The sequence below is a fragment of the Tursiops truncatus genome, chromosome 2 (assembly GCF_011762595.2).
Source record: "Tursiops truncatus isolate mTurTru1 chromosome 2, mTurTru1.mat.Y, whole genome shotgun sequence".
NCBI classification, from domain to species: domain Eukaryota; kingdom Metazoa; phylum Chordata; class Mammalia; order Artiodactyla; family Delphinidae; genus Tursiops; species Tursiops truncatus.
This window is the reverse complement of record NC_047035.1, coordinates 123,643,925-123,664,747: the sequence shown is the minus strand read 5'-3', so window position 1 is coordinate 123,664,747 and position 20,823 is coordinate 123,643,925. Positions and strand designations below refer to the sequence as shown.

Below are 20,823 nucleotides of genomic sequence, written 5' to 3'. Positions count from 1 at the left end.
TTTAAAAAATCAATAGATGCCAAAGAAAATATGACAGAGATGTCAGAATTACCTTTTAAAAAATTACTTTTTAAAAATCCTTTTAAAAAAAGAATTTTTGAAGCAGCCACCATAAGATGTTGCAACAACCAATTACAAACATGCCTGAAACAAGTGAAAGAATAGAAAGTCTCAGCAAAGAAACAGAAGAGAGAAAGAAAAACCAAAGAGAAGTTTTAGCACTTGTGTTGGTCTGCTTGGGCTACCATAACAAAATACCATAGACTGATTGGCTTAAACAATCAAAATTTATTTTCTCACAGTTCTGGAGGCTGGAAAGTCCAAGACCAAGATGTTAGCAGATTCAATTTCTGGTGAAGACTCTTGTCTTGGCTTACAGAGGGCTGCCTTCTCGCTGTGTTCTCACATGGCCTTTCTTCATTGCATGCATGTGGAGACAGAGAGAGATTTCTCTCCTCCTTTGCTTATAAAGGCATCAATCCTATCAGATGAGGGTTCTACCTTTATGACTTCAATTAACTTTAATTACAAAGGCTCTATGTTCAAATACAGTAACAATAGAGATTAGGGTTTCAAAATATGAATTTTGGGGGTACATAATTCAGTCCATAGTGTTCTACCACTGGCCCCACAAAATTCATGTCCTTCTCACATGCAAAATACATTCATTTCATCCCAGTATCCCCAAAGTCTTAACTCATTCCAAGCATCAACTCTAGCATCTAAGGTCAAAAGTCTCATCTAAATATTATCTAGACTCAATTCATCCTGAGGCAAAATTCCTCTCCAGCTGTGAACTTGTGAAACAAGTTATTTGCTTCCAAAATACGATGGTGGGATGGGTATAGGATAGACATTCCCGTTCCAAAAGGGAGAATGTGGAAGGAAATAAGGAGTGACAAGTCCCAAGCAAGTCCAAAACCTAGCAGGGCGAGTTCCGTTAGATCTTAAGGCTTGAGAATAATTCTCCTTGGTTCAATGTTCTGAGGCAGCAGACTCATGCCCATTGCCCTGCAAGGCGTGGCACCCAGGGCTCTGCTAGCCCTGCCCTTTGAAGCCCAATTGGAGGCCATCTGGCCCCCTGGGCCTGTGCACTCTGCACCTGGGGTGGGACTGGCAGTCCTGATGGTCTCTGAATTGCCTTTGGGGTCTTTCTACCTGCCTTCTGTTGAGATGGCCAATAACACCATGGGTAACCTTTTTATTTGGTGTTCTCTCCTGAAGAAACTTCCTCTTTTTTTGCAATATGAGTATGAGAATTTTCCAAATCTTTAAGTTCTGGGTTTTTTTTTTTTCATTTTTTGTCTTAACAATTCCTTCTTTAATTCAGCTCTTGCCTTTCACATTTTACTATTAAGCTGTCAAGAGGAACCAAGCCACTCCTCCAGCACTTTCCTTAGAAATCTTCTCAACTAAATAACCAATTTCATTGTTCATAAGGTCTACCTTCCACAAAACACTGGAACACATTGTAGTCAAGTGCTTTGCCAGTTCATAACAAGCAGCAGCTTTCCTCCACTTTCCAATAATCTGTCCCACATTTCTGCCTGAGACCTCACCAGAAGACCTTTAACATCCAAGTTTCAACCAGCATTTTGTTCATGATTCTTTGGGTATTCTCTAAGAAGAAGAAAGGTTTCTCTCTAGCTCTCTTTTTTCTTTCTGAGCCCTTACCAGTATCTCCTTTAACATCCATGTTTCACCCAACAGTCCCTACATAGCAATCTTGGCTTTTTCTAACATGCACCACAAAAGTCTCCAGCCTCTATTCATTACCCAGTTCTAAAGCCACATCCACATTTTCAGGTATTTGCTACAGTAGCACCCACATCTCATAACCAAAATCTGTATTAGTCAGGGTTCTCCAGAGAAACAGAAACAATAGGATATATATACATATATGCGTGTGTGTGTGCGTCTCTCTCTCTATATATAGACATATATAGACATATATACATATACATATATTTACATATATATACGTATATACATATATATATAGAGAGAGAGACACACACACACACATACATACATGGTTTATTATAAGGCATTGTCTCATGCAATAATGGGAGCTGAGAAGTCCCAAGATCTGCAATCAGCAAGCTGAAGACCCAGGAGAACGGATGGTGTAGTTCCAGTCTGAAAATTGTTAGGCTGGAGACCCAAGAAGAGCTGTTTCAGTTTTCATGGAAGGAAAAGACCAACATTGCCTGCTCAAGGCAATCAGGCAGGAGGAGTTTCCTCTTACCCATGGGAAGGTCAGCCCTTCTGTTCTATTCAGGTCTTCAACTGATTGAACGAGGCCCATCCACATTAGGGAGGGCAATCTGCTTTACTCAGTCAACCAATTTAAATGCTAATCTTATCCAAAAATATCCTCACATGCATGCCTACAATAAGGTTTGACCAAATATCTGGGCATCCTGTGGCCCAGTCAAGTTGACACATAAAATTAAAGAAAACAATAACCATAATAAGAAGCTCAGTAAATGAGTTCATCAGAAAGATGAAGGGGACAAAAGAAAGAATCAGTAAAATTAAAGATAGAACAATCAAAATTAAGTGATCTGAAAAACAGATTGTTGGGCTGCACCCTGCAGGTCTACAAGCCCTCTACTTGCCCATCCTTAAGACTGAAGAAAGAGCCAGTGACAGAAACATCAATGGTTTAATGGATGGGGGAACTTACACCTCTGAAGCAAGGTCCTGGAGTGACACCCCACCATGTTTGGCGGATGGCAGGCAGGACATGAGGCCGTCTTTGCTCCCGGGGTGGAAAGAGAGATTGCCAGTTATAGGAGGAAATTATATCAGGTTACCTCATTGGTTACCAGGGAAACCAGCAGAGGGGTCTGTTCCTCACCACCCCTTTGATAAGCAGAGTGGAGAGTTCTTATCTAAAGCTAGAACAGTCATTAGCTGGGGCCTGGGGCAGGTATGTAGGTCAGTCATATGAGTAGGGTGTAGGTGAAGTAGGCACTGGTCAGGCAAGGGATATACAGAGAACAAGGGAATAGCCATCTGGAGGGGCCTGTGACCATACACAGATGTAATAGAAAAAAAAGTGAAAAGAGCCTCAGTACTTGTGGGAATACAACAAAAGATCTAATATTCATGTCATTTGAGTCAGGAGAGAAAAAGAGAAAGAGGATGGGGCAGAAAAAGTATTCAAAGTAATAACTGGTCAAATGTCCTAAATTTGACCAAAATCTATAGATTCAAGAAGTGGAGTAAATCCCAAATCAGTAAACCCAAAGAAATCCACACTAATACACATCATAGTCAAACTTCTGAAACTAAAGTCAAAGAAAAAACCTTGAAAGCAACAAGAGAGAAAAGAGGGCTTCCCTGGTGGCACAGTGGTTGAGAGTCCTCCTGCCGATGCAGGGGACACGGGTTTGTGCCCCAGTCTGGGAAGATCCCACATGCTGCGGAGCGGCTAGGCCCGTGAGCCATGGCCGCTGAGCCTGTGCATCTGGAGCCTGTGCTCCGCAACGGGAGAGGCCACAAGTGAGAGGCCTGCGTACTGCAAAAAAAAAAAAAAAAAAAAGAGAGAGAGAGAAAAGATGTCTCACCTATAAAGAAAATATGGTTTGAATTATAGCAGATTCCTCATCAGAAATCATGGAGGCAACAGCAAAGTAACACATTTTTCAAATGCCACAAGAACTGTCAGAACAGGATCTTATATTCATTAAAAATGTTCTTCAGGTATGAAGGGAGAAATCAAGGTATTTTCAGATGAAGAAAAACTAAGAGAATTTATTGCCAGCAGTCTATCCTAAAAGAATGGCTTGGGACTTCACTGGTGGTCCAGTGGTAAAGAATCTGTTACAATGCAGGGGACGTGGGTTTGATCCCTGGTCAGGGAACTAAGATTCCACCTGCTGTGGGGCAACTAAGCCCGTGCACCACAACTACTGAGCCTGTGCTCTAGAGCCCGTGAGCCACAACTACTGAGCCCATGTGCCACAACTACTGAAGCCTGTGCACCTAGAGCCCGTGGTCCACAACAAGAGAAGCCACTGCAATGAGATGCCCGTGCACTGCAACGAAGAGTAGCCCCCACTTGCCACAACTAGAGAAAAGCCCGTGCGCAGCAACAAAGACCCAACGCAGACAAAAATAAATAAATAAAATAAAAGATGTACAATAAGATATACACAAAAACACTGTAAATAAATAAAAATGGAATCATAATAAATGTTCAGCTAACCCACAGGGAGTCAGGAAAAAGAAAATAGAGAAATGGAAAACAGAGAGAATGGAAGACCAAAAAATCAAATAAAATGGCAAACTTAAGTCATAACATACCAATAGTTCCATAAAATGTAAATTATGAAAATACACCAATTGAAAATACAGACTGGCAAAGTGAATTAAAAAATATGACCCGGGCTTCCCTGGTGGCGCAGTGGTTGAGAGTCCGCCTGCCGATGCAGGGGACACAGGTTCGTGCCCCGGTCTGGGAAGATCCCACATGCCGCGGAGCGGCTGGGCCCGTGAGCCATGGCCGCTGAGCCTGCGCGTCCGGAGCCTGTGCTCCGCAACGGGAGAGGCCACAACAGTGAGAGGCCCGCGTAACGCAAAAAAAAAAAAAAAAATATGACCCAACTATACACCATCTGCAAGAAGCTCATTTTAACGTAATGATGCTTAGAGTAAACATATGGAAATATATACATCATTCAAATATTAATCAAAAGAAAGAAAGAGTGGCCATATGGATTTCAGGTAAAGTAGAATTCAAAGCAAAGAAAATTACCAGAGACAGATATGAACATTATGCAATCATAAAGGGTTAATTCATCCACAAGAAATTATAATCCTGAATGTGTATACACCAAATAACAGCTGAGAAATACATGAAACAAAAAACCCACTGAATTGAAAGTAGAAATAGTCAACTGCACAATTACAGTCAGAGACTTCAGCACCTCTTTCTCAACAATTGATGAAGACAGAAAATCAGCAAACAATATAGAACTCACAACACCATAATCAACAGGATTTAATCAATACTTGTAGAGCATTCCACCAAGCAACTGCAAAGTACACATGACTTTCAAGTGTTCACAGAACAAATATCAAAATGAATCCTATTCTGAGTCATGAAATAAACCCCCATAAATGTAAAGAAAGTTGAAACCATACGGAGGGTGTCCTCTGACTCTAATGGAATTAAACTAGAAATCAGTAACAGAAAGATAACAGGAAAATCCCCAAACTGTTTAAAAATTAAATAACCCACATATAAATAATCAAATGTTCATATAGGACATCTGAGAAGTGACTCAACATAGCAATAACTACCATGCAATAAGGAGTTATCAGGTGGGTAACCGAAATTGGGTCATTAAGGGCTGTTGGAGGAGGTGACCTGCAATCTGAGAAGTGAAGACAAGAAAGAATTGCCTGGTGCAATTGCCTGGTGCAGGTCTAGGGGTAGGGAACTGCTTCCCGAGGAGCATACCCTAACAGGCAAGTGCCTCCACTTGCATTCTCAGTTACAAGCAAGGAAACCAGCCTGGTGTGTGTCCCACCATACTCTCCAGACTTCCCAAGCAGACTGCAGCTCATCTCATTCTTACTCACATATAGAACATAAATGCTTCTCTGTCTTTGGGGGACATAACCCCCAAAATATAACCACGATTCTTACTTGTGAAAATAACTTACAGCTGCCAAATTTCAGAGGGCAGGCATGAGCATCCATTGGGAAGTCTTCAAGTTGCATTGGGCACTCTGCCGAGATGGTCAAGCTGAAAAACAAGAGATGGGGACCTTTCAATGACTCACCGACTCTGGCTATTTACTGGACACCACGTTTTGAAAGCCATATTAAGCACTCCACTCATTATTTTAATTACTATCTTTTATGAAATTGTCTAAACTGTCCCACCAAATTACATAGGATTGCATTGTAGATGAATATCATTTAGAAATAAGGTTTAAATCAAATCTGCTCAGGAGTTCTGTGGCTTGGTGAGTGTCTGTACATACATTACCGCTTGTAAAGCAATTTGAGATGCCTTTAAAGATAATTTATTCTTTTATTCTCCCATCACTTACCCACAGTAATAAAAAAACTTCCCTTGACAAGGCTGAAAATACATGTATGTTCTAAAATAATTTATAAGCTCAAAAATATAAGTGTGGGGCTTCCCTGGTGGCGCAGTGGTTGAGAGTCCGCCTGCCGACGCAGGGGACACGGGTTCGTGCCCCTGTCTGGGAAGATCCCACACGCCACGGAGCGGCTGGGCCCGTGAGCCATGGCCGCTGGGCCTGCGCGTCCGGAGCCTGTGCTCCGCAACGGGAGAGGCCACAACAGTGATAGGCCGCATACCGCAAAAAAAAAAAAAAAAAAAAAAAAAAAATATATATATATATATATATATATATATATATAAAAGTGTGGAATAAATACACAGTCCAAGTTTCGACCAGAAGCTGGCTATAATTATTGTGTACTGGGCTGATGTCATGAAACTATAGAGTAAGCAAAATTGTGTTATGATAGCAACTTTCTTATTGTTTTTAATCCAAGTCTGGTCTTCCAAATAATAATACCACCATTCACTACCACTGTCACCAATGACTAAAACAGTGCTGATCATAAGAGTTGCTTGTCTGGGCTAGGGACTGTGTTAAGTGTTTCACCTGCATTAACATATCTAATTAGAATAGCACAATGTATTGCTATTATCACCCCAGTGTCAAGGTAAGAAAGTGAGGCATGGATATTAAGGGATCCGGACAAGAATGCAGAGCCCCTAATGGCACGTGCCCCACAGGCTGTGTGACCCAAAACTCTGTTTGTACTTGCGGAGTCATCATGCTGTGGTGCTTTTATTTCCCTACAGATTTACTAATTAAGTAGTAAATCTAAATTTCTTTAATGAGTTAGTCTTCTGTTCTTAGTGTTTAATTCTATTATTTAAAATGAAATGTAATTGCATAAAATGAAATCAAATTGCACAATTTTCAACTTTAAACAGACGTTACAATTCTATTTTGTTATATTGTCTGGATCTTGCCCATGTGCCTGGGGTGAGAATAAAAATGTAAACACAATCATTTTTGCCTTTACTTCTTCCTTCTTTTAAGATAGCTTAACTTTTTTGCTATTAAATTGGGCATGTAATTCACACTTGACGATTGCAGATGGAGTAGTCAATTCATGTATTCTCTGAATGGAGCTAAAACGTGTCAGTGGAAGGAAGGTGTGTGCCCATCATGGAGAGGAAATCTGCTGCCTCTGCCTGGGGGTACCACTCTCCCCAAAATGGACTGAGTTCCAGAGGGTGTGAGTGCACATGGATGAGAATATACCACAAAAGTCTCATATTTAGGTGGGGAGATGATATCTAAAATTATACGCCACCTATGTTCGTAAAAGAGTATGGAAAATACAGAAAAGTTATAAAGAAGAAAATTACAAATACATATCATTTCACTTATAATTTCACCTGGTACACTTTGTCCAGATTTCTTCACAGCTACGGATGTTTTCTTTCTGTTCTTGGTTTATAAAATTCAGTCTTCTGTTTACCTAACATTAGAGAAGGGGCATTTCCCACATCTTTAAAATCTCTGCATAATCATGACTTTGAAAGGTAAAATATTTAATTCTAGCATGCAGATGTGTGTGTGTGTAATATACATATGCATATATCTGTATATGTGTGGACATCTTCAAGCATAAACTATGTAAAAGGATTATTATTAGAGACTACAAAATGGGGAAGGTAAAGGAATATTTACTTATTAGAATTAAGAAAACAGGACTTAAAAAACACAGCCTGTGAGAAGGACAACATAAAGGAAAATAGTGTTACTTTATATTGTTAGTAAACTTAAGCCATTTGTTAAACAAAGCAATAGTGGGGCAGAAAACTTAAGTGAGTCAAATATGTTCTAGAGAATAAAATCACAATGACTCAGTAAATCTAGAATTTCTTTGAGAAGCAAATTTATAGTAGGGAAATAAAAAGTATATATAAAGCTATAGTGCTAGGTACAAAGCAATAAATGTGAAAGTAAGCACATGAAGAAATGGTGATGTGGGAGAACAGAGAACGCTTCCAATTAGAAAAGTGCATCTCAGTGCTGGTCTACGGCCTCTGTTCCAACAGTTGATGGCCTTGGTGTAAGGAAGATGCTGGGCTCAGCCAGTGGGAACAGTGTGAGGGGGGGCAGGGTGCTTCAGGTGGTCCTGACTGTCCAAGCCCTGCTGTATGCACAGCAGACTTCAACCAGCAGACCCAGTGCTGCAGTCTTCAAGTTGCCCCCAATAATATCAACAACTATGGGCTGGACTCCCACCAGCAGGGTGACGTGGAGATGGTCCTTCCATGGCAGAATCTTCTCTCTAGACACTGCCATGTCTTGGAGCTCACATAACTGGGCTTCTGTCCCCCAGAAAACACTCTATGGCCCACTGGGTCTGGAGGTTGCCTTGAAGCCAGATCTGTTGGCTGAATTCTTGACAATGTGGTGAATCACAGTTAACTCCTCTCCCCCCTGCTTGGTGCTGGGTCTCTGATTTGATCCCCGGGGCCACTGGAGGCACTGCCACCTGCGTTCCTGTTCCTTGCCCTTACTTGTCAGAGTAGACCCCTCAGGGAGACTTGACCTCCCACCTCTGGCACTCTGCCCACTCCTGGCTTTTCCTCCTTTTCCTCCTTTTCCTCACGTACTCCTCTTTCTTGGCCAACACCGTGTGTTTATAAGAGAGGTGAGGAGCCATCTTTTCTGTCACTGTGTTCTCAGCATTTGGTGTCTTGTTTTATTCTAGCTGTTTGGTCCTGAGGTCTAGGCCAAAACCACTGCACTGACAACATTTAACAATAGCAAGGAATGTACACCAAGGAGTCTGCTTTTAGCATACAGCAGGAGGAGAGAGGGTGGGTAGAGACAGGTGGACAGAATTTAGCTGGATGTAAAAAGAAAACCCTTTTGAAGAAAAAAATAATTCCAGTGAAAACATAAAAAAGATAATTCTACAATTACCATCTTGATAAATGCTAACATTAGAGCCTCACAGATTGTTCCCCCATTTTAATAGACCTCTTTAGAATTTGAATTCCAAACATCAGAAAAATATACTTCATCTATGATAGTGTCTCTCCTCTAAGGAGTGAATGTATTATTCAGATAAATTCCCCAATAGCAAATGTTTCAACCTTAGTAAGAGAACAACACTTAAAATTTTGATCCTTTAAGCATTTCAAAAACGGCCTATGCTTTTATAGTACTCAAATAATATCTCTAGATAAGAGGGACCCTTCCATTCATGGGGTTCTTAAAATGCAGTGTCCTTTGATGTACAACCAACCTCCTTCACACAGAATTGAGATCAGAGCACTCCATGGAATGTGGACTGTCAGAGCTCAAAGGAGCCAGCCAGGTCACCTCCTAGAAACCCTTACTTTTCTCAAAAGGTTAAGGAATATGCCTATGGAAAAATTTACTGAATTACTGGTAGATCCAATGATCCTGCTTTTTTTCCCCAAAGGTCAAATTTCTGTTTCTAAAGACATTCAGGCATTGACTTATTGGAACATAATATCCTATTTTTGAACATCTTAATTTTAGGGTAAGAAAAAGGGCATTTTGTGAGTTAAGCTGTTTGCTTCAACTTGGATGTAAACTCCCTAGAGAGCCCTCTGCTTGCCCAGGGGCAGCCCGCAGTGGCATGTGCTTCAGATGTTAAAACAGGCAAATTCGGGCTTCCCTGGTGGCGCAGTGGTTGAGAGTCCACCTGCCGATGCAGGGGACACGGGTTCGTGGCCCGGTCCGGGAAGATCCCACAGGCCGCAGAGCGGCTAGGCCCGTGAGCCATGGCCGCTGAGCTTGCGCGTCTGGAGCCTGTGCTCCACAACGGGAAAGGCCACAACAGTGAGAGGCCCGTGTACCGCAAAAAACCCCAGCCAAATTCTAGAGTAGCTTTGCCATTAATGAATTGTGCAACTTTGTAAAACTGCCTAACTTCTCTGGTCCAGCCTTCCCATTTGAAAAAGAGAAATAGCAGCTGCTTTATTCTCTGAAAAAAACAAGAATAGTTAATAGGTGCATAAAGAGATTTCTACCCAATATGCTCTCCAGATCTGAGCCTTCTTCATTTACTTGAGAATATTCAGTGCAATAGAAGGTGTGGTGGTAGGCAGAATAATGGTCCTGCAAAGATGTCCATGTCCTAATCCCCCAAACCTCATGACTTGTGAATATGTTACCTTAAATAGCAAAAGGGCTGTGCAGACATGATTAAGTTAAGGCCCTTGGGAGAGGGGAGTTTATCTTGGATTATCCAGATGGGCCCAGGCGAATCACAGCAGTCCTTATGAGAGGAAGGCAGGAGTGTCAGAGTCAGAGGTGATATGATGACAAAAGCAGAGGTCATGGGATTGTGGTCATGAGCCCAGGGATGCAGGCAGCCTCTAGAAGCTGGAAGAGGCAGGAAAGGATTCTCCCCTAGAGAATCCAGAAGGAATGCAATCCTGCTGCCTACAGCTTGACTTTAGCCTCGTAAGACCTTTTTTGGACTTTCGACCTCCAGAACTAGAAGATAATAAATTGGTTGTGTTTTAGCCAATAAATTCGTGATAATTTGTTACAACATCTATAGGAAAATAGTACAAAATTTGGTACTTGGAAGTGGGATACTACTGTAACAAATACCTAAAAATGTGGAAATGATTTGGAATTGGGCAGTGGGAAGAGGCTGGAAGAATTTTGAGATTCATTATAGAAAAAGCCTAGACTATGTTGAACAGACTGTTAATTGAAATGTGAATGTTAATGATTCTGTAATGAGAACTTGCAGTGAGAAACATGGTAGAGAAGACCTACATTATATGGTCATAAACACACTGCTGGTAGCAATATGGACATCAAAGGCCCTAATGGTGAGGTAACAGAAGGAAATGAGGAAACTGGAACTTGGAGGAAAGGAGATTCTCGCTGTATAGTGACAGAAAGCTTACGTGGAAAGCGGAACTTGTAAAAGATTGCAATAGGCTAAATAATGCCCCTCAAAGATAAAAGGTCCTAATTCCTGGAAGTTGTAAGCATTACCTTATATGGGAAAAGGGTCTTTAACAGATGTGATTAAGGGTCTTGAGATGGGGAGATTAACCAGGTGGGCACTAAATGCAGTCACAAAGATCCTTATAAGGGAGAGGCAAAGGAAATTGCACATATATAAAAGAAAGAAGGTGATGTGATGAAAGCACAGATGTTTGAAGATGCTGTGCTGCTGGCTTTGAAGATGTAGGAAGGTGCCCTGAGCCCAGGAATGCAGGCATGCCACTCTAGATACTGGAAAAGGCAAGTAAATGGATTTTGTCCTACAGCCTCCAGAGGGAGTACAGCCTGGCCAAAACTGATTTCAGAATCATGGTCTCCAGAAATGTAATACAGTAAATGTGTTTTAAGTCACCAAGTTTGTGGTAATTTGTTACAGTAACCACAGGAAACTGATACAATGATGACATTGGACCCTTAGATGAGGAGAGTCCAAGCTAAGTGTTAAAGTTGTGGCCTGTTTTTTCTTCCTGTTGCTTATAGTAATATGTGAGAAGAAAGAGACAGATTAAGGTAAGAGCGGCCAACAAAAAATGGACCAAGACTTGATTTGGGAAATTCTCAGTTTATCCAGGTTGCAAAAGATGCTATAATTAGGAGTTCATTGTCAGGAAAACATACTCTTAAGGGAAAGCCAAGGGTGTGGTTGGACCTTTTGCTACTGCCTCAGACTCTTTGAGGAAATTAAATGTGTGACGCATGGGTCCTCTCAGCCATGTAAGCAAAAGAATTATCCATGAAAGATTTATGAAGGAGGTCTAGTAGTGTAAATTCTTAAGACATACACAGGAGACGTAAATGATTCTTAAAAATTTTATACCAGCAGAAACACTGTCAGTTGGGGCTGAATGGGACAGACAGAGGCCAAAATGAAAGAAGGCTGTCAGAACACCAACATTCCACAGGCAGGAAATAGGTTGAAAGAAACTACTCAACTGCAAACATGTGCTACCCTTCATGAAAAAGGCAGGATGACTCTAAGGGCAGAGCCTTAATCATGGAGGATTAGCCCCAGGCTTTTGAAACCTACTGTTGTTTGCCTAACTGGATTTAGAAATTTGTGGGGGGCGGGGATAGTGCTTCCTTTTCTCCTACTATTTTCTCTCCTTTCAAATGGGAATATCTTTAACTGTTATCCTCTGCTTGTCCCACCATTGTATTTTGTGGGTAATTAACTTGTTTATTGAGTTCCACAAATTCACAGATGAGGATTGTGCCTCAGGCTAGATCATACCCAAATCCTCACACATAGCTGATTTAGATGATTCAGATGATGAGATTTGGAACTTTGGAGCTGATGAGATTTAGTTGAGACTATGGACTTTGATGCCGTAATGAGTTGAGACTTTGGGGGATATTGGAATGAGATTAATATTTTTTGCACATGGGACAGACATGAATTTGGGGGGCAGAACTCAGATTGTGGTAAGCAAAATAATGATTCCCTAAAGATGTTCATGTCCTAATACTTCCTACTTATGAACGTGATACCTACCATGGCCAAAGGGACTTTTCAGATGAGATTAAATTAAGGATTTGGGGATGGGGAGACTACCCCAATTATTGGGCAGGCCCAATGTAAGCACAAGGCTACTTATAAGAAGGAGACAGGAGTGTCTGAGTTGAAGTGGGAGATGTGATGCTGGAAGCAGTGATAGTGGAAGGAGTGATGCAGGGCCATGAATGAAGGAATGCAGGCAGCCTCCAGAAGCTGGGGAAGGTGAGGAAATAATTCTCCACTAGAGAATCCAGAAGAGACACAATCCTGGCAACATAAGACCTGTTTCAGACTTCTGGTCTCCAGAGCAGTAAGATAATAAAATTTGTATAGTTTTAAAGCCACTAAGTCTGTGGTAATTTGTTACAGCAACAATAGAAAACTAGTACAGTAGTTTCCATAAAATAAAATAATAATAATATTACTAATCCCATAACCAATTGTTAAATAATTTTCACAAAGTTGAGAAAGAAATTTGGTTTGGTCAACTTATAAATAGCTCACAAAGTATTCACTGTCATGAAAATCACAGGCTTGATAGTGAAATGGACCAGACGCCTCAGGCAATGTGGCCTGGCTTGGTCAGTGACTGAGCTGCAGGCTGCATCTCCACTGTTTTTTTTTTCTCTCCCCCACCCCTCCCCCTTGGCAACCACAAGTCTGTTCTCTATATCTGTTTGTGTTTCTTAGATATGTTCATTTGTGTTACATTTTAGATTCCACATATAAGTGATATCGTATGATAGTCTTTCTCTGTCTGACTTACTTCACTCAGTATGGCAATCTCTAGGTCCATCCATGTTGCTGCAAATGGCATTATTTCATTCTTTTTTATGGCTGAATAATATGCCTCCACTAGTCATTCAGTGGAAACATCACCTTCCTATCAAGACTCTCAGGCAATATATGAAATTTATTTGGGGACTCTTGAAATTCAATACTAACATAGCAAGCACCTAATGATTGGTGTTATGGGAAAGAGGTGAGGCTTAATTTGGCTGATACTTTTCCAAGTGAGTCTTTGTAAGGAACATAAGAATACTTAATGTACACAGCTTTCTGTTTACTATGGTTGCACCCATCTGAAGGGCTGCCAGCTTTGGAGATGGAGGAAAGCTGGCACTCTCAGCTGGCTCTTTGTAGGCAACACCTTTATTTTTCTGTAGACTCATTGTGTTGCCTCTGGCTTATTCCCACCTGGATGGGGCTGTGCAGGGCTCCTTCAACACTCTGGATAGTCTTCCTTGCTCTACACCTGAGTCACATCCTCAGAGATGAAGAAGCTATAGATTAATATCTGCATGAGGAGCACCTGTTGTGCTGGGTCATCAGGGGGAAGGTCTCTGAAAGGAAGCCCAGCTCTGAGGGTTATATGCCTGTTTTCCTTATATTTGATTTACCTCTAGATTGGCAAATAAAAGAAGTTTACTCAGGTATTACAAAGAATTGGTCTTTTTATTAATATAACATGTCTACTCATATGTATTTATTGAGTCACTAGCTCTAGGAATAGAGATAGTCCTGCTTCTTCTTCAGAAACTTCCCCAAGAGCTCTGCCTGATGTCAAAATCCTGTTTACTGGAGCTTTCTCTTCTATACTCCTGTGCTCAGGAAGAGCTGCAAACTTATTCATTCAATAAAAAAATGCATGAATGCATTTCTCTTCCTGTAAACAATCACTATTCCATGTATCATGATAAATAGTGATATACCATGTTTATTATTTTTCAGTTAGGCATCGCTGGTTTTCCTTGAAACTAATTACAATTCATAATAATGTTTTGAGGAAAACATTCTAAAGCTCAGCTATGTAAAAACTGAACTTTTAAAATCTAAACATTGACAAGTTGGGAACAATGTATGTTGGAAACCAGAGGTCATTGCCAGGTTCAGCCACTTCCACTCCACATTTTACTAACTAACCTGTGTATACTGGTCCCTTTGGTGACAGTTGTAGATCTATTGTAATTAAGTTTGATCCAAACCAGAACTGCAAGCCTAGTTTCCTTCAGGGCCTGGCCATAGTGCTTATCCTGGTTAGTCGCCCTCCTGAGGGATCTCCATCTTAGCATTAACCCTGACCCTACCCAAAGCTAAAGCAGGGCCTTTGCCTGTGATAAAGATGAGATGAGATACCAAGTTCAGCAGGTACAGCCCAGGTTGGGGTGGGCAGCAGCCAATGGAGAGCAGAAGAATAAAGGGTGCAGTGACTTGTTTAAAAGGCAATAGAATTTAAATTCAGTGAAGGGCAACCTTGCAGAAAGCAGAACTTAGGGCATTATCTGAAAGTTCCAATAAGACTATACTAAAATGATGCATGTTTTGGTTTATACAATTGTAAAGTTCCATACTTAAAAAAAACCCCACAAAACTGTTATTGAGATAACATAATGAACCTCTTCCTTTTAGCAATGAAGCCAAATTCTACAATTTACTTCCAGCTTGAGTTACACATTTCATAAGTCATTCTAAATCTCATTGATTCATTTTGTACTCTTCAGTGTAATAGGGATGTACATGGGACCAACCATCAGAATTATTCTGGCTGAAAATCCTCTGTGAACTTGCACTATTTATTGGGATTCTCATTCCTCTTCAGCTATTGGAAAGAAGATGCCAGGAATTCTTTATTTTGGGAAAACTAGTAGATGTGTGATAATTTTACAAACTTAGCCATATTTCTTATCAAAAAGGGATATAAACTTTATTGATTTATTTTGATTAACATGGCTATTTCTATTTTAATGCTTGTGTTTCTCAGGAAGGCACTGTAATGATTGATGTGAGAGCAGAAACATTTTGGTTAATTTTTTATGTGTATCCACACACCCAGCAATAAACCTTCTTAATAAATCAAATGTAGGAAAATAAACACAAGCTTGGTCAATAAAAAGACTGCTGCTGGGCTTCCCTGGTGGCGCAGTGGTTGGGAGTCCGCCTGCCAATGCAGGAGACACGGGTTTGTGCCCCGGTCCCGGAGGATCCCACATGCCACGGAGCGGCTGGGCCCATGAGCCATGGCCGTTGAGCCTGCACATCCGGCGCCTGTGCTCCACAATGGGAGAGGCCACAGCAGTGAGAGGCCTGCATACCGCAAAAAAAAAAAAAAAAAAAAAAGACTGCTGCAAAAAAGGAGCAGCGAAATTATGCAAAGACATTCCTTTCTCAAAGTGAAATTCAAGTACATCTCTAATCATAAAGCACAATGCAATCAACAGTGTCATGGGCTACAGAGAAGATGGAATAGACAGTGAAATCAAACAGACCCAGCCCCACCACTCAGCTCAATCTCCATGTGCCCACATTTCCCTATAAAGGGGATTATATAAAGCTTATCTTACAGTGTTAAGTCCTGACATACCAACTACCAATACAGAGATGTAGTACAATGCTTGACACACAGTAAATGCTTTAAAAATCCTAGAGGAGAAGTAAAGGTGACATCAGTCGAGGTGGGGGACTATGGAACATCCACAAAAGCAGTGAATAAGCTGCAAAAACAGTCAGCATAGACTTTTTACGGAACTCTGGAATCTGATAAAAAACTTACAACAGCCAGAGAAAACTTAACAAGAAAAAAAATGCCTGAAAACTAGTAAGCAGGTTATGTAGCATTTTAACTTACCCTGTTACCAGCCCCCACTCTCTAGCTCTGCGGTAGGCATGAAAATGGGAACTCACATTGCTTGTGCAGGTTGCTGGTAATGGGAATGATATGGACCTTATTCTCAAAGAATGTTAGTTGCTTGTTTTGATCTGTCTGGTGGGTACCTGAAGGATTGGTTCAAGGGTCTGCCTTTGTTTCAACTGACTCAGCGGTGTCTTCCTAGGGTGTTATTTGTTGAAAACATTTAAAAGCAAATGTATTCACCACAGTCACAGGGGAAATGGATACAGCTGGGGCAAGCAACAGACAGACTGAAAGCCTAGGAAGGAGAGGCTGAGGAAGGAGATACTTGGGGAAATAAGGGCTAAAAAGCTCCCACATATTCCAGAGAATCTAGAAGGCCATGTGCATGCTCAGGACTGGACACATGCTCAGAAAAGACCAAAGAAGACCCTAAGTTCTCATCTCCAGCTGACTCTCAGGATCTGTACAGGCAGGAAGTGAAAGCTATGGCAAAGTTGTAAACTGGCTAAACTTTAAAGAGCACTCCAACATACACACAGTCTATCTGCAAAGACTAAAAGAGCTTTTATTTTCTTTTTTTTTGCTCCAGGTTATTAAGAAATCTGTATCAAATCACTAGCTGGCCACTAAGCTAATGAGAGTGACCACACATGACAAAGAATACAAACTTTTAAAAGTTGTTGAGAAAACTCACTAAACAAACAAAAATACCACAAAAAGCAAAACAGGAAACTCTATGGATGGAGGAGGATCTGATTTCTCTAGTTACCATATTATGATAATCAAAACATCCAGTTTTCAACAAAAAATTGAGGCATACAAAAATAAAACCCCACAAAAATAGATATCCCATTCATAGGGAGAAAAGAAATTAACAGAATCTGTCTCTGAGGAAGCAAAGACATTGGATTTACTAGAAAACACTTTAAATCAATTGCCTTAAATATCAAGGAGCTAAAGAAAACAATGGACAAAGAAATTAAGGAAACTTAGAGAACAATATCTCAACAAATATAAAATATCAATAAAGAGATAGAAGGTATAAAAAGAACCAAATAGAAATTCTACAGGTGAAAAAAAAATAACTGAAATGAAAAATTTGCTAGAGTGTTTCAACAGCATATCTGAGAAGATGGAAGAATCAGCAAACTTGAAGATAAGTCAAATGAAATTATCCAGTTTGAGGACAGAGAGAAAAGAATGAATAAAAATGAACAAAGCCTAAGAGACCTCTGGGATACCATCAAGAATACCAAAACATACATAATGGGAGTCCCAGAACTAGTGAAAAAGGAGAAAGGGGCAGAAAGAATATTTGAAGAAATAATGGCCAAAAATGCCTTCATTTTAATGAGAAATATTAATCTAACATCAAAGTTCAAAAAATTCCAAGTAGGATAAACTTAAAGAGATCCACACTGATACATATTATAATCCACACTGAGACACATTATAATTATAATCTCATGAACAAGAGATCTTAAATAAGGTTAACAACTGACTTCCATCAGAAACCATGGAAACCAGAGGCAGTAAAGTGACATATTCAAAGTGCTGGAAGAAAAAAGTGTCCTTCAAAAATGAAGGAGAAATTAAGATATTGCAGATAAACAAAAAACTGAGGGCATTCATTGTGACAGACTTGTCCTATTATAAACACTAAAGGCAGTCCTTTAAGTGGAAACAAAAGAGTACTAGCAGTAACTGGAAGTTACATGTAGAAATGAAGAATGCCAGTACTGGTAAAGACATAGGTAAATATAAAAGCCAGTATTATTTTTATTTTTGATTCATAAACTTTTCTATTATCTTATATGATTTTAAAGACAAATGCATAAAGTGGTGATTATAAATCTATGTTACTGGGCACACTATGTATAAAGATGTAATTTTTGACAATAACAACGTAAGGGGGGAACAGAACTATAGAAAAAAAGTTTTCATATACTATTGAAACTAAGTTGGCATTAATTCAAACTAGATTGTCATACATGTAGATATTAATTTAAATCCCCAGAGTAACCATTAAGAAAATAACTAAAAATATATGCAGTATGAGAAGTGAGATGAGCGTTTAAATAGTGCACTAGAAAAAATAATCAATTAAATATCAAAGAAGGCAATAATTTAAGAGTTGAGGAACCAAAAAATGAATAAAGCATATAGAAAGCAAATAGACTTAATCATCTCTTTAAAAACCCTATCTCCAAACACAGTCACATTCTGAGGTACTGGGGGTTAGGATTTCAACATACGAATTTGGAGGGACACAGTTTGGCCCATAACAACACCCCTTACTACATTATCTTTAATCCTTCCTTGTCAGTAGTTATATTAAATCTAAATGAAACAAACACTTCAATTAAAAGGCAGAGACTGGTAGAATCAATAAAGAAATATGAACTAACTATATACTATCCACAAGGGATTCACTTTAGTTCCAAAAATACAAATAAGTTGAAAGTGAATGGATGGAAAAAAGCATTCCACCCAAACATAACAAAAAGAGAGCTAAAGATAAAATTTGTTACAAGAGACAAAGAAGGACACTATATAATGACAAAAGACTCAATCCAGTGAAAATATATAGAAATTATAAACATATATGAACCTTACAACAGAGCCTCAAAAATATATGAGGCAAAAACTGACAAAACTGAGGAAAAATAGACAGTTTTACAATAATAGTTGGAGACCTCAATATCCCACTTTCAATAATGGTTAGAAAAACCAGAGAATAATGACAAGGAAATAGAAGATTTAAATTACACTGTAACCCAACTAGACCTAGCAGTCGTATATAGAGAACTTCATCCAACAATAGCTCTCTTTTCAAGGGTACATACTGTTGTATGACCATATGATAGACCATATGAACAGTCACAAAACAAGTCTCAATAAATTTCAAAATATTGAAATCATACAAAGCATCTCCCCTGACCAAAATGGAATGAAATTAGAAATCAATAACAGAAGGAAAATGGAAAATTTCACAAATATGTGGAAATTAAACAACACAATCCTAAATAACAAATGGGTCAAAGAATAAATCACAAAAGAAATGAGAAAAAAACCTTGAGATGAATGGAAACAAAAATATAGCATATGAAAACCTATGGGATGCATCAAAAGCAGTGCTCAGAGTGAAATTCAGAGCTGTCAACGTCTGCATTAAAAAAGAAGAAAGGGGCTTCCCTGGTGTTGCAGTGGTTAAGAATCCACCTGCCAATGCAGGGGACACAGGTTTGAGCCCTGGTCTGGGAAGATCCCACATACCGTGGAACAACTAAGCCCATGCACCACAACTACTGAAGCCCGCGTGCCTAAAGCCCGTGTTCTGTAACAAGAGAAGCCACTGCAATGAGAAGCCCGCACACCGCAATGAGAAGCCCACGCACTGCAACGAAGAGTAGCCCCCACTCGCTGCAACTAGAGAAAGCCCGTGTGCAGCAACGAAGACCCAATGCAGCTAAAAATAAATAAATAAAATAAATAACTTTATAAAAATAAAAAAGAAGTTTCAAATCAATAACCCAATTTTACATATTAAGGAACCAGAAAAAGAAGAGCAAACTAGACCCAAAGCTAACTGAAGGAAGGAAATAATAAAGACTGGGTAAGTGAAATAGCGAATAGAAAAACCTCAGCCTCTCTCACAGAGAAGCCAGAGGGCATGCTGCCCAGTGACCTAAAGCCCATAGGGTCTGCAGCCCCAGTGCAAGTCTTCCACACCACAGATGCTGCAGTTTTCCATCCTTGAATCCCTTCTTCCAGAATTCTGAATGCTGCAGATAATGGACAATCAGAGCAGGATTTATAATGTTATTTAACATATTTTAACAACCCAGAATCTTTCAAATGATGACCACATCCTTCTTTTGGAGAGCTGATAGAAAGGGTGATGTTGGAGCACGTGGGTGAGTAGACAGACACTTGCTGTACTGGGTGATGCTAGAGGGCTGAGTCCCAACTGAGTGGCGGCTGCATCTTCCATAATGCAAGGACTTGGTTAAATTTTCTGTTGGCTTCACTGGACAGTGGGGATTTCTTTGCCCAAACTCAGAGACTCAGTGCTTTTCTACCTAGAACTGCCCCTCAGTGTCACTCCTCTTGATGTCCATGACTGTGGTCTGACCATCAATCTCCTCTTTCCACTTCACATTTCAGAATCCTCTATTTTCTACTCTAGCAACTCATTTTGTGACAGTCTATCATTCCCATTAAGTGGCCAAATATTTTGGAACTGTATGGAGTTTCTGTGAATCAGGAAGGGTTTCTCTCACTATTGTTGAAATTACTGAGCTCAAGGCTACCAGTCCGCAAATGTCATCGACTTAGGAAAATTGCATTATTTTTAGAAAACAACATGATAAAGTGTGCCCTAAAAAGTTCCTTTCTGGGTTGGTTTTACCCCCAGCACAGTGAATACCCTACGAGTAGCGTTGACTGGTCTTCATGATGCAAGTTCGTAGAGCAGAGGATCAGATACTTGTAGTAGAGGAGCTGAGCATAAAACAGGAAAACCGACAAGAGGATTTGGGTTCCACTCTCCTTATCATTAGTAGACATAAACAACATATGAATTCTGAAACTTTAGATTTTATCAATG

General features: G+C 40.0%; 1 protein-coding gene across 1 annotated transcript in view; it reads right to left on the bottom strand.

Annotated features, from left to right (window-relative positions):
- Positions 1–20,823, bottom strand: part of GABRA5 (gamma-aminobutyric acid type A receptor subunit alpha5) — a 99,648-nt gene that overhangs the window by 35,643 nt on the left and 43,182 nt on the right. The window contains exon 5 of the mRNA XM_033852638.2: positions 5,680–5,762. Within this exon, the coding sequence (XP_033708529.1) occupies positions 5,680–5,762 (83 nt within the window). The remainder of the gene's footprint in view (positions 1–5,679; positions 5,763–20,823) is intronic.